Genomic DNA, 12,653 nt, shown 5'->3' with positions numbered 1-12,653 from the left:
GTTGGCAGGGAGCTGCAAAGGTGCTGCAGTCCAAGCCCCTCTGCAGTCAGCAGGGACATCCTGCACTATCTCAGGTTGCCCAGAGCCCTGTCCAGCCTGACCTTGAACCTCTGCAGGGCTGGGACCTCAAGCCCCTCCCTGGGCAACCTGTTGCAGTGTTCCAGCAGGCTCCTGGTGCAGAACTTGTTCCTCACCTCCAATCTCAATCTGCTCTGCTCTAGTTTGCAAAGCCTGCAGGGACAGGACCAGAGGCAATGGCTTCAAAGATTCCCTCTGCAGCCTTCTTGTAGTCCCCTTCAGGTACCAGAAGGTCACTCTTAGGTCTCCATAGAGTATTCTCCTCTCCAGGCTGATCACCCCCAGCTCCCTCAGCCTGTCCTGGTAGCAGAGCTGCTCCAAGCCCCTGATCACTTTTGTGTCCCTCCTCTGGGCCCTCTCCATCAGGTCCATGTCCTTCCTGTGTTGAGGGCTCCAGAGCTGGCTGCAGTGCTGCAGGTGAAGTCTCAGCAGAGCAGAGCCAAGTGCCAGGATGGCCTCTGTCCATCTCTGGCCCTGCTGCTTTTGGTGCAGCCCAGGCTGCCCTTGGCCTTGTGGGCTGCAGGCTCCCCCTGTCTGTTCCTGTCCAGCTTCTTGTCCAGCAGCAGCCCCCAGTCCTTTTCTGCAGGGCTGCTTCCTATCCCCTCCTCCCCCAGCCTGTCCTGATTGTGAGGATTGTGCCAGGCCAGGGGCAGGACCCTGCCCTTGCTCTTGTTGAAGCTCAGGAGGTTGCCCTGGGCCCCCTCTGCAGCTTGTCCCCTTGAGCTCCTCCAACTTGTTCTGCAGGGTATTGCCTTAGGTTTCAGGAGGCAGAGAGGCTCTCTCTGAGCCTTGTGAAAGGAGTTGATGCGAAGCTGTGGCCAGAGGGTTGGATAGAATTGGGCAGTTTCCATGGCTGTGCTGTTCAGAGCTGCATCCTACAGTGCAAAGCATCAAATCCACAACAATCCATAGTGTGCCTGGGCCACGGGAGCCAAGCAACCTCCCTAGGCCAAAGCTTCCTCCAGAGCTCCACCAAAGCAGGCCAGAACCCCAGGCCCCAAATGCCTTCCCCCTCCCCCATGCCTCTCTGCCCCTCCTCCCCCATACCCAAGTGCTGCAGTTACAGATTCTGGTAGGCAGCTCCCAGGTGAGCCAGGCCTCTGCAGGCCGCAGTTGGCAGCATTGCCAAGGCCTCAAAGCTCCTCTGCAGAGAGAGATGCCAGAAGATGTTCCTGGGAGCAGAGAGGAAGGGCAAAGGAGGTTGGAGATCCTGTGCTGTTCCTTTGTAGAGAGTGGGTGCAGGCCTTGTGGGGATGAAATGAGATAGATGACACTTTGTGGTGTCCCTCTGGACTCTGCTGTCCCTTCTGGCGGTCTCTACTGTCTGGTGTAAGACATCCCAGTGCCTTCCACCCACCACAGGGATTCTCCATGTTCTCATCCAGGGACTTCTGTTGGAACCTACTGGCTGTAAAGATCAGCCCTGGTGATGTTGTGGGACCCTTGGGACTCTGAGGGGGCAGCAAGTGAGTGGAGCTGGAGCACTGGATGGAGAGATGGAGGGTGAAGGCTGCAGGGGGTGGGAGGGCTTAGTTCAGCAGCTGTGTGGCTCTGCCTGGCTCCTACCTCCAATGGTGCTGGCAGCAGCTGACCCCAGAAGCTGAAAGGCCCTAACCCTTCCTGGCTGAGGACAGTCCCCTGACCCCTCCTGACATCCAGCACAGCCCAAGCAGGCACTCAGGGCTCCTAGCCACACAGCCCAGCCATCCCCCATGGCAGGAGTCACCTGAGGTCTCACTTCCTCTCTGTCCCCCTTCCTCTCCTCACATCCTGCCTGAGGTGTCTGCAGGGTCCCTCCCCAGCCCTCATCTGTAACCCCCCCTTGGCTTGGTGCTGTTCTTTCAGCCCTCCAGCTGATCCCAGCCTTTAGTCTCAGGCCCCTTCCATTCTTGTGCTGCTGCTTCCAGCCCAGTTCCTTAGATTCTTCCTCAGCCACAGCATTTCCCACTCCACCCTTCCAGCTGAAGTGGCAGTGGAGGTGGGGGACACAGGGCCATGGGACAGCCAAGGCAGTAGGGACATGGATGGGCTGGGAATGAGGGAAGGGCCTGGGTGTGTTCAGGCAGGAATTAGGCCTTGTCCCCCCAAGAAGGGGATAGGATGCAGGGCCCAGGTGGCAAATGTGTGTGCAGGGAATGGCAGAATCTGGCAGCATTTGAGGAGGTGAAAGGAGTGAATTGTGCTGCAGCTCTGCCTGTGTCAGCTGGGAGATGAACAGCAGCCCATGGGCACTGTGCCCTCCCATCAAACCTCATTTTCTCTTGGGGATGTGGAGTGGCAGCTCCAGGAGAACTGCAAAGAGCAAGCTGAGAGAAATGGTCAGGGAGAGAAGGAAGCCAAACCCTTTCCAGTGAGTCTCTTTGGGCTGCAGGTGTGTGAAGGGTGCTGGAGGTGTGAGGTTTGGGCAGGAGCCAGAGACTCTTCCAGCATCCCAGTGAGGGCTGAAGATGTTTAGCAAGAAGCTGCCCAAGTCCCTTCCCCCTTTGATGCACCTCCAGAAAGCATGAAGCTCCCTTTGTGTGTGTCCTGAGGGCTGCTGTGATCTTTTCTTGGGGAGTGACCAGCAGAGAGGCGTGTGCAGGGCAGAGCTGGGCATAGAGTGAGTGTGGTGGGGGCAGAGCCAGGGAGGAGAGCTGGGTCCAGAGCAAGATCTGCTGTCAAAGGCAGCTGCAGGCAGCAGAGGTCTGGGCAGGCAGTGGGAGGAAGCTGCAGGGAAGGCCTGGGAGAGGCTGTGTGGAGGCAGCTGTGTTGTGGTGCTGGCCTGCAGCTGTGTGCTGGGCAAGGAGCTGAGTCTGCACTTGTTGAGGCCTCCCATCTTGAGCAGCCCTGGCTGTGTGCTGTGGCTGTGCTGCTGGTCTTGGGAGCTGCCCCCAGCAAGGCTGAGCTGTGCTGCCTGGTCCTGGGCAGTGCTGAGCCATCCATTGCAGGTCAGTGCTCTCTGAGACCTTTGCTTCTCTGTGGCAGGAGTTGTGTCCCTCTCTCTCCATCATCCCTGCCTCTGTGTGGTGTGGAAAAGCAGAGTTTGCAGATCTGCCCCTTGGAGCAGCCCAAGAGGTAAGAAACCCAGAGTGGGGCAACAGCAGGACCCCAGCCCCCAGAATCCTAGAGTCCTGGGGCACCTCCCAGCCTCTTCCGCCTCCTCCTGCCCACCACATTTCACCCCTCCAGGGGTTCTGAGGCTCATCAGGTGTTGGAATTTGGAAACTCCCCAGGCTTGTGGGGGTCAGTTGTGTGGCAGGAGGTGATGGGGGTTCGGATGTGGTGGGTGGTGGGAGAAGGTTGAAGGTGGTTTGGTCTTCATTGGTCAATGCTGCTGCCTCCATTGCCTGAGCCAGGAGAGATTGGGCCAGGATCCCCCCTGCCAATGCCACCAGGCTCGAGGAGAGTGGGACCACTTGTAAGCCCCAGGGAACCTCAGGGCACTGATCACAGGAACCTGGGGTCTCAGTACAGGTATTAAAGGTCTGAACCCACACTGTGGCAGAAACTGAAGGTTTGAGGTCCCCTCTGCATTCTCTTCTCCAGCTGGGTGTTGGGAGTCAGGGAGTGTCATGACCCAGGCAGGATCTGAGGGTTTGAGGTCCTGGGCTCAGGTGCTTCCATCTTCCCTATTGCAGAGCTGTGACCCCTTCCTGCCACAGCATGGCCTCACAGAAGGACCCAGACAAGAGCTGGGAGGAGAAGCAGCACCCAGAGATCAAGTTAGAGAAGCCAATGTGCAGTCCCAAGGTAGAGGAGGATGAGGAGGAAAAAGAGGACAAGATGGAGGATGATGCTGAGAATGACAGCTATGAAGAGGAGGATAATGAGGATGATGAAGGTGACTAGGATGAGGAGGAGGAATGTATGGAGGAGGATGAAGCCAGAGCAGGTCCCTCAGTGTCACCCAAAGAGCTGAATCAGTGCCCTGAGTGTGGGCAGAGCTTCCCAGGTGGCTCAGAGCTAGTGAAGCACCACTGCCCGCAGCCTGGCACCCGGCCCTTCGTTTGTGGTGACTGTGGCAAGAGGTTCCGCTGGAACTCCGAGCTCATCCAGCACCGCCGCACCCACAGTGGAGAGAAACCTTTCACCTGTGCTGACTGCGGACAGAGATTCACCCAGCGTGGCACTCTCACTCGGCACCGCCGCACCCACACTGGAGAGAAACCATTCGTCTGTGTGGCCTGTGGTCAGAGCTTCACCCAGAGCAGTCATCTCACCGATCACCGCCACACCCACACTGGAGAGAAACCGTTCACCTGTGCTGACTGCGGTCAGCGCTTCACCCAGCGCTATAGTCTCACCCAGCACTGCCTCACCCACACTGGAGAGAAACCATTCTCTTGTGACGACTGTGGCAAGCGCTTCAGGCAGATCTCTCATCTTATGCAACACTACCTCACCCACAGCAGTGAGAAGGCCTTTACCTGCAGGGACTGTGGCAAGAACTTCAAACGCAGCTCCACTCTCACCATCCATCGCCGCATCCACACTGGAGAGCATCTCTTCCCCTGTGCTGAGTGCAGCAAGAGCTTTACCACGAGTACTGCATTAATCCAGCACCAACTCATCCATAATGGTGAGAAACCTTACAGCTGTACCGACTGCGGCAAGAGCTTCACCCAGAACGTACACCTCACAGAGCACCGTCGTGTGCACACTGGCGAGAAGTCTTTCAGCTGTGCTGAGTGCGGCCAGGCCTTCAGCCGTAGGAGCTATCTCATTTACCACCACCGCACCCACACTGGTGAGAAACCTTTCACCTGTGCTGACTGTGGCAAGAGCTTCACCGAGAAGCGATCCCTCAGCAAGCACCGCTGCACCCACACCAGAGAGCAGCCTGCACTGGAGAGGAGGCATAAATCCACCTAGAATCTGTTGGGTAATTGCGGCCCCTCTGAGAGGGCCTGTCGAGCACCAAAATCATCCCTTTTTCTTTTGCATTTCTCAGGGACTGGGGACACCAGCAGCAACAAACACCTCCTGCCCTTCGGAACACCAATTATTGCTAAAGAGAACAATTACAGTGCTGAGTCAGCACAGCTGGAGCTCCCAGTGGAGGTGGGCAGGGCTTTGCCAGGGTCTGTCTGGTTCTTCCCCAATGCTTTGTGTCTCCCTGGGGTAAAAAATCCTATGTCCATTGACCAATTGTCTCAATAAAACCCAAAAGTTACCCAAATCCTGTCTGTTTGCTTTTATTTCAGATATCCCTGCCTCAATGCCTGAATATTGGGGGCATTTGCTCCCAAGGGATGGGGTGGAGCTGTGTGCCCAGTTCAGGGAGGGGACAATGAGGCGCTCAGAGGAGTCTTGAGGGGCATCTCAGAGACATTCTTCAGGGGTTTTCAGGTGATCTTAGGTGTTTGGCATTTGGATGGTCCTAGGAGTGACTTTTGGAATCTTTGGAAGGTGTGGGGGAAGATGATGGAGATCTTTGGAAGAACTCAGAAAGCTTCTGTTGGCTTTCCACTCTGGGGCTGGAACAGGTTGAAGAGCTGAGAAGAGGTTAAGCTGTCTGTTCCCTCCCAAAACAGAAGTGAGGGAAAAATACACACATGAATCAAAAAACCCTCTGGGCTGGGATAAGGACTTGTGATAAGCTCAAAAGAGTTGAATCCAAAGGAGATCCCATAATGCACACTGACCTGAGGCTGTTTGCAGAAAGAAACACAGCAGTCAGCAGCAGTAGCCAGGAGTTAAACCCCTTCAGCCCTCCCCCTCAGCAAAGAGCCAGCACCTGAGAGCCAGAACCCAACAGCAGCAACCAGAACAGGAAGCCTCCCATGTTGCCATCTGAATTTCAAACCCTGTAGTACTTTGCTCCAGCCAGCACTGTCCCTGTGAAGGTGACATGAGGCAGGATGGTGTGGAGTAATGGCAGAAAATTTTCAACTTAACCTTTGACATTCCCAAGCCCTCATTCTGTGCCACCTGCACCATGCCCAGCAGCAATCAGCAGCACACCTCAGGCACTGTCCATTCTCACTCCACAGGAGGTCTCTTTGCAGTACCCAAAGGGCTGCTCACTGCAGGTGCTTTGCAGCTCCACTCTGTTCCAGCACAGTCTGGATCAGTCCATGCCCAGTCCAAATGCTGCAAATGCTGGGGCTGTGTTTCCACCTCTGGGGCAATGGAGTCCAGTGACTCCTTCCATGCCTCCAAGTGAAAGCAAACTGTGGCTTGCATCCCAGTACTCAGCTTCCAACACATCCAGGTGTGGGGATCCTCCTGCCACACCAGAAACACAGGAGGGTTCCACCCCTTGTGGTTTGATGGTGTCAGAGCACTCTGGGCACCTGTATCTACTAAAGCTTTATCCTCTCATGGCTTCAACTTGCCAGGCCATTGGTTCTGTGTGATCCAACCAACCAATTTGTCTCTCCCCTCCATGTGGTTGGAGGCAGAGTCCCTATAAGTGCTGGGTGCTGCACTTTGGCCACAACAACCCCATGCAGTGCTACAGGCTGAGGTCAGAGTGGCTGGAGTTCAGCCAGACAGAAAGCTACCTTGATGGTACTGGTTGATAGTAGGCTGAACATGAGCCAGCAGTGTGCCCACGTGGCCAAGCAGGCAAATGGCATCTTGGCCTGTATCAGGAACAGTGTGGCCAGCAGGAGCAGGGAGGTCATTCTGCTCCAGTACACATTTTAAAATATAGTTTTGTTATTTTGACCTCTTCTTTGCCTTAATGACACACATGCCAGTAGAGAATGACCAGTTGAGATGTGACACATGTGCCTGCTGATAGACTGGAGAACTTTACTGCACTTTGGCCACAGCAACCCCATGCAGAGCTACAGGCTGGGGTCAGAGTGGCGGGAGAGCTCCAAAACAGAGAGGGACCTGAGGGTGCTGATTGACAGCTGCCTGAACAAGAGCCAGCAGTGTGCCCAGGTGGCCAGGAGGGCCAATGGCATCCTGGCCTGCATCGGGAATAGTGTGGCCAGCAGGAGCAGGGAAGTCATTGTGCCCTTGTACTCAGCACTGGTTAGGCCACACCGTGAGTCCTGTGTCCAGTTCTGGGCCCCTCAGTTTAAGAAAGATGTTGATATGCTGGAAGGTGTCCAGAGAAGGGCAACAAAGCTGGGGAGGGATTTGGAGTACAAGCCCTATGAGGAGAGGCTGAGGGAGCTGGGATTGCTTAGCCTGGAGAAGAGGAGGCTCAGGGGAGACCTCATTGCTGTCTACAACTACCAGAAGGGAGGTGGTAGATAGGTGGGGGCTGGTCTCTTCTCCCAGGCAACCAGAACCAGAACAAGAGGACACAGTCTCAAGCTGCACCAGGGGAGCTTTAGACTGGATGTTAGGAAGAAGTTCTTCATAGAGAGATGCAGAGTTATCCAAACAGTCCTACGTGACTGCCTTGGTGGTCTGTTTTGGTTTGTTCTGTTTTGGAATGGCCTCCTTGGGGGATGTCTGTTCCTCACAGATGAAACTTGTATCCACCTGGGGGAAGAATTGGAATTATATCTCTGTGCCAATTGGGATATGGAATCCTTCAGATCCTTCATGCAACTCTCAGTTTTTCCAGAGTCTCAATGGCTGAAACCAAAGAACCACGTGTCATGCTGTCCTCCAGTTGTCTCATTTGATCACTGAATTGGCCAACCGTAGGAGAAGCTCCACCATAACTTCTTGACACAATTCTGCTTGCCAGAATGTTTGCATAATTAGAAGGAGCAGGTTTGATGATCTTTTTAGCCAGACCAATACCCACAGGAATGTCATCAGGATTCAGAGTTTCATGTTCACCACAGAGTAGCTCTCTAACAGCAAATTCTCTCAAGCGCTTAATTCCCTCATCTATGGTAGTCCAGGGTTTAGGGATCCATGGAAGATCATCTCGGGAAGGATATCTCAGGGCAACCGCCATTAAAAGGCGTATCCACAGATTAACCTTACAGAGAGCCCTGCCTAGATGTCTATCTATTCCATTATCCCTCGAGAGAGTTCCTAACTGAGCTGCTGACTTGTCTCCAACTGTTAGAGCTGAAGCACCTGTATCATAACACCTACTAAGCCAAGCTAGAACTGGCTCCTTATCTGCCCTGGTGAAATCTTTACGGACATTTCGCAATTCCTCGCGGGGAGAAGAACATTCTGAAATATCATCTTCCTCCTCCTCTCCCTGAATTCTTTGCCCATATAATCCTGCTGTCATTCTCCTAAGGATCTCTTTAAGCTGAGAACCACCTTTGCCAGCTGCTTTCCTAGCTTCATCTGTATCCTGCTTTGATCTCACTAGGTTAGCTAGATCTTTAAAACAACTCTTCCTCCTGAGCAGGATCTTTTAGAGTAGAGGGCCCCTTACCAGGATCAGTCTCCACCTCTTCTTCTCCATCTTTGGCCTTTCCACTTCTAGTCTTTAAAGTAGCCACCTTAACTGGAGCTGTGTTTGAATTCACAGCCACCTTAATGGAAGCTGACAGGTCCTGAGATAAATCAGCTGCTGGGGCAGTGACTTCCGGTCCCACCGAGGGAGTGGGCGGAAGTGACGTTGCTCCGTTAATGGCCAACGGAGAAGAAGAAGAAGGAGAAGGAGTGGGAGAAGGAGTAGGCGCCATGTTGATAGCAGCCGATGCCCTTGGCAGCTTGCGAGAATCAGGAGGGTCATTTAGAGCTGCTTTACCAATTAACTTTTTAGCCTTCTTTTTAACTGACACAGATTCCCCACACTCTTCATCACTAGATGACTCTGGGACTGATCCAGAGCCACGGCGTTTTCTTTTTGATCTCGTTTTAATAACAAAACAAGCTTTGGATATCTTTCTCTCTCGCCGCAGAGAGAACAGTAAATATGCAATTACCATCACCAGCAACAGATTTATTCACATCAAATAAATCACTTTTGGATCCCAGGCATCACCTAAAGTTACTCTCTCCTCAGGCGGAATCTTAAAACCCTTTATCTCAATTGGGAGAGTGGTGGAGGTAACATTCCTGCATCTCACTGGCCATAATAAATTAATACATTTTCCATACCATAATTTAACTCTATACATAACCCACATATAAATTGTCCGCACCAAATATTTGCCCAGGTAATCCAAAATCAAACCCAAACAATATCTGTAAACCAGAGCCCCAAAAATTGAAAAGAATAATCGCTTCACGAACCACAACACCTTCATGCTTGCTAATTCAGCTGGAAAACACTAAATCAATCAAATAATAAATTGAACTAATTATCTGCCGCACGTTGGGTACGCCAATAAAAAAAAATGTGATGGGTTGGAAGGGTAAGGCCAAGAAGCCTCCTCCCTCCCCCCTTGTAAGGTAAAGGGAAAGAAAATTGAAGGGAAAGGGAAAAAAAAAAACTCACAAGCTGAATTAGCAAAGCAGTGGAGCTTTATATTTACAAAGCAATGTAGGATATGCAGGGGAATATATACAAATTTACAATATTTACAATATATACAAAGATATATAACAGAGTAACACAGAAATGAGGGTTCCCCCCCCCCCCCTTGCTGAGGGGGTTCCCCACCTCCGCTCTCCCCCTCTTCCCCAGAGCAGGTTAGAGAAGAGAGAGAAAGAGGAAAAAAAAATTAGAAGCAGTTTGTGTTAATTGGAAAGGAGTTAATACAGGCCTTATCAGGTTTGTCAGTTTGAAGGCCGAAGCCTTGGCAGAAAGCCCAGCACAGAAAGCTGCTGCCTGAAGAAGAGGTGGAAGCAAGACTGCAGAAAAGTGCAGGAAAGCCCAGTATACCTTCCTGCTGTCCCAGTTCGGAAGGTGCTTCCTCCCACTTCACCAATGAAATAGTTTAGATCCGTTCTTTCCGTTTACCAACTTCCGTCCACCATATCCCCTTTCTTAAGGGGACAACATCAACCGGTCACAGGACTCTACCTTCCTCCTATCCCTGCAGATACATTTGAATCTGGAAGGAAGCTCTCACTTCAGTTCCAACTGAAGGACTGTTGGGGCAGGGTGTAGGTTATGGATTTGTTCTCCTGACTTCCAGGAGGAACAGGGATGAAACTAATTTTGTCCTATTTGCTATGGGGTTCAGCATTGTTACTCTTTTACCTTGTGTAATTTTGCATAACTGATTAAAAATGTAGTGTCCAATATGCAGTTGGTGTTTAATGATGGTGCAAAACAGATTGGTGCCATTAGCCAATCAAAACTCATGTCTATTGTAAAAATTGTTTAAAACTTCTTTCCTTCCTTTCTTTCTTTCTTGCTTCTATCTTTGATTGACAGGGTGGTGTAAGAGGCTAACTCTTGTATCTCTTGATGTGAATCCACAAAGATAAAATCACCTTGTGTATCATGGGAAGGCCCTGTGTCACAGCTCTCATGGAATGGTACTGAAACTGTGATAAGGAAACAGTTGTGGAGGTTAGCTTTACCATTGGTAAAGAGAACTATTTAGAATAGAGTAGAGTAGAGTAGAGTAGGGTAGAGTAGAGTAGAATAGAATAGAATAGAATAGAATAGAATAGAATAGAATAGAATAGAATAGAATAGAATAGACCAGGATGGAAGAGATCTTCAAGATCATGGAGTCCAACCTATCATCCAGCACCATCTAATCAACTAAACCATGGCATCAAGCACTCCATCAAGTCTCCCCCCAAACACCTCCAGTGATGGTGACTCCACCACCTCGTAGGTGTAAAGGCATCTTAGTAGAACCTGTACTTCATAGTTCCTTTGCTACTGTGTGTACTACCCACCCATAGGTGTTAGGAATAGCTCTTGATTGTATAATCTATAACGAATCAAGCATTTATCATCCTAGTTGTAGCAATATTACTTTTAAGACTTGTATTATTGATAAGTGTGGTGGTTTAGGCTGGGTGCTGGCCCAGATGCCACTGCACAGACCACACCTGGGAGGTCCCAAGGGGTGGGCCCAGCCCAGGGGGGTGGTCACAGGAAACCAGGTACTGCATTCCCATAATGCCCTGCTCCCCTATAAAATATCCACATGAGGTCTTCACTTCCTCTTTTATCCCCTGCTGCTGCCTAGGTAAAATGGCATGAGCTGCCTCCCTTGGGCCTGCCTAGGCCCAAGGCTGGGTTGCGGGGGGAGGAAAGAGCCCTGGGGGGGTTTGGGTGTACCCCCAGGTGGGGATGGGATGTTCTTGGGTATGTTCTGGGATCTCTCTCTTTTGTCACGGTGCTTGTGGTTCTCTGTACAACTTTCATTGCTGATTTTATTGTTTTTTTGTTTAAACTTTCCATCACTTTTGCAATCCCTTTGTCTGAGTCATTATTTCTGCCCATGGTGGGGAGGGGTCTGCCCCAACCCATTACAGTAAGGACATTGATCAGTGGAGCATGATCATTCCCTTTCAAAGAAGGGCAGAGGCATGGATCCCAGTGAATATGACAAGAGGGTGGGAGAGTGAGAATGGATTGGATCATGTTCTCAGGCTATTAGACCAGGGACTAAAAGATTCTGGACAAAGGACAAAAAGATTTGTGGGATGCTTAATGTTTGCTATAATATCAGCTGTGATAATATTAGCATCCCCAGCTGCTTCAGTTACAGCTCTGACAAAGGCATACAAACTGTGGACACAGTGAGAACTTTATTAACCAATGTGACAAATGATTTACAGCTGCAGGAAGCTATAGATGAGAAAATAATGGCAAGGTTATGCATGCTTGAGGCCAGCGTTGTTTGGTTAGGAGACCAACAAGCTGCCTTGCAGACCCATATAATGCTGCAGTGTGATGGGAATATCACAAGCAGGAAATGTGTGTAACATCCTTGTCTTGGAGTGACTCTCAGCATGATTGGAACTCACTCAGGTCACATTTACAAGGGGCCTTTGATAGCTCCTTGAAACATAATGTCCAAACATTGAAGCATCAGCTGGAACTGCAATTAGCAAATACACAACAGGTGAGGATGGATTCAACATGGCAAGCACTGAACAAAGATCTCAGCTGCTTGAATCCAAACAATTGGTTCTCAGGTCTGAATCTACAAGTGTGGGTTAGAGGTGAAATCCTTGTGGTGATTGGCATTGTAATTGTAGTGTTCATGGTGTTTGTAATCATAGCTTTTCGGAACAGGAGGATGGTCAGGATACAAGTGATGGCTGCTGGTTTAAACCATATAAAAATGGGGAGTTGTGGCAAAGCAGAAAGTATCTATGGAAGGTTTCAGGACAAGAAAGAACAACAGGCTGCTGATACTGGAAGGCTGGCCTGGTGATAAAGAAGAGCTAACTACGGTAAACAACCTGAAATGCGAGACAGGAGGACACTTGCCTCCATGCTGGAGAAGCTTAACCTGATATGGGATGAAGATAACAATGGACAGCTGCATATCAAAGGAGAAAATTCAATGAGCAGCAGTGGTGCAAGAATGTCAGGGAGTTGCTTAGCCTGCTGGATTTTTCCTGTATAAACTGCTTGTTCTGTGCCAATAAACAATTCCTGCTCCACCAACTGGGAGTCTGTGCAGGCTTTCAGACAGAGAATCTGAGGGACCTGGGCTACTTCAGACTGGTGAATGGGGTTCAGAGCACTGCCATAGCAGTGTGCACATGGCTGAAGGGTGGTTTCAGAGAGGATGGAGCTCTCCTTGGGTGTGTTACGAGACCAAAACCTCCACAAAGTGCAGCTTGAAAGG

The 12,653-nt window shown here is 50.9% G+C and overlaps 2 protein-coding genes across 3 annotated transcripts in view; one reads left to right on the top strand and one right to left on the bottom strand.

Moving 5' to 3' along the window:
* The window catches only part of LOC137454321 (zinc finger protein 84-like), a 29,520-nt gene extending 24,308 nt beyond the window's left edge, over positions 1–5,212 (top strand). Inside the window, exon 2 of one of the 2 annotated variants that reach the window (XM_068164374.1) lies at positions 4,094–5,212. In XM_068164374.1, coding sequence (XP_068020475.1) covers positions 4,094–4,929 — 836 coding nt within the window. In that variant the 3' untranslated portion in view covers positions 4,930–5,212. Of the gene's footprint in view, positions 1–4,044 lie in introns of both variants that reach the window. The other variant, XM_068164373.1, reaches the window with a different exon arrangement.
* The window catches only part of LOC137454448 (zinc finger protein 585A-like), a 301,011-nt gene that overhangs the window by 44,080 nt on the left and 244,278 nt on the right, over positions 1–12,653 (bottom strand). The gene's annotated exons all lie outside the window — the stretch shown is intronic.

This window comes from Melanerpes formicivorus, unplaced genomic scaffold (assembly GCF_026170545.1).
Source record: "Melanerpes formicivorus ecotype bairdi unplaced genomic scaffold, bMelFor1.0.p_v2 SCAF_80, whole genome shotgun sequence".
NCBI classification, from domain to species: Eukaryota; Metazoa; Chordata; class Aves; order Piciformes; family Picidae; genus Melanerpes; species Melanerpes formicivorus.
The sequence above is the reverse complement of the archived record's forward strand: the minus strand, read 5'-3'. Positions and strand labels throughout refer to the sequence as shown.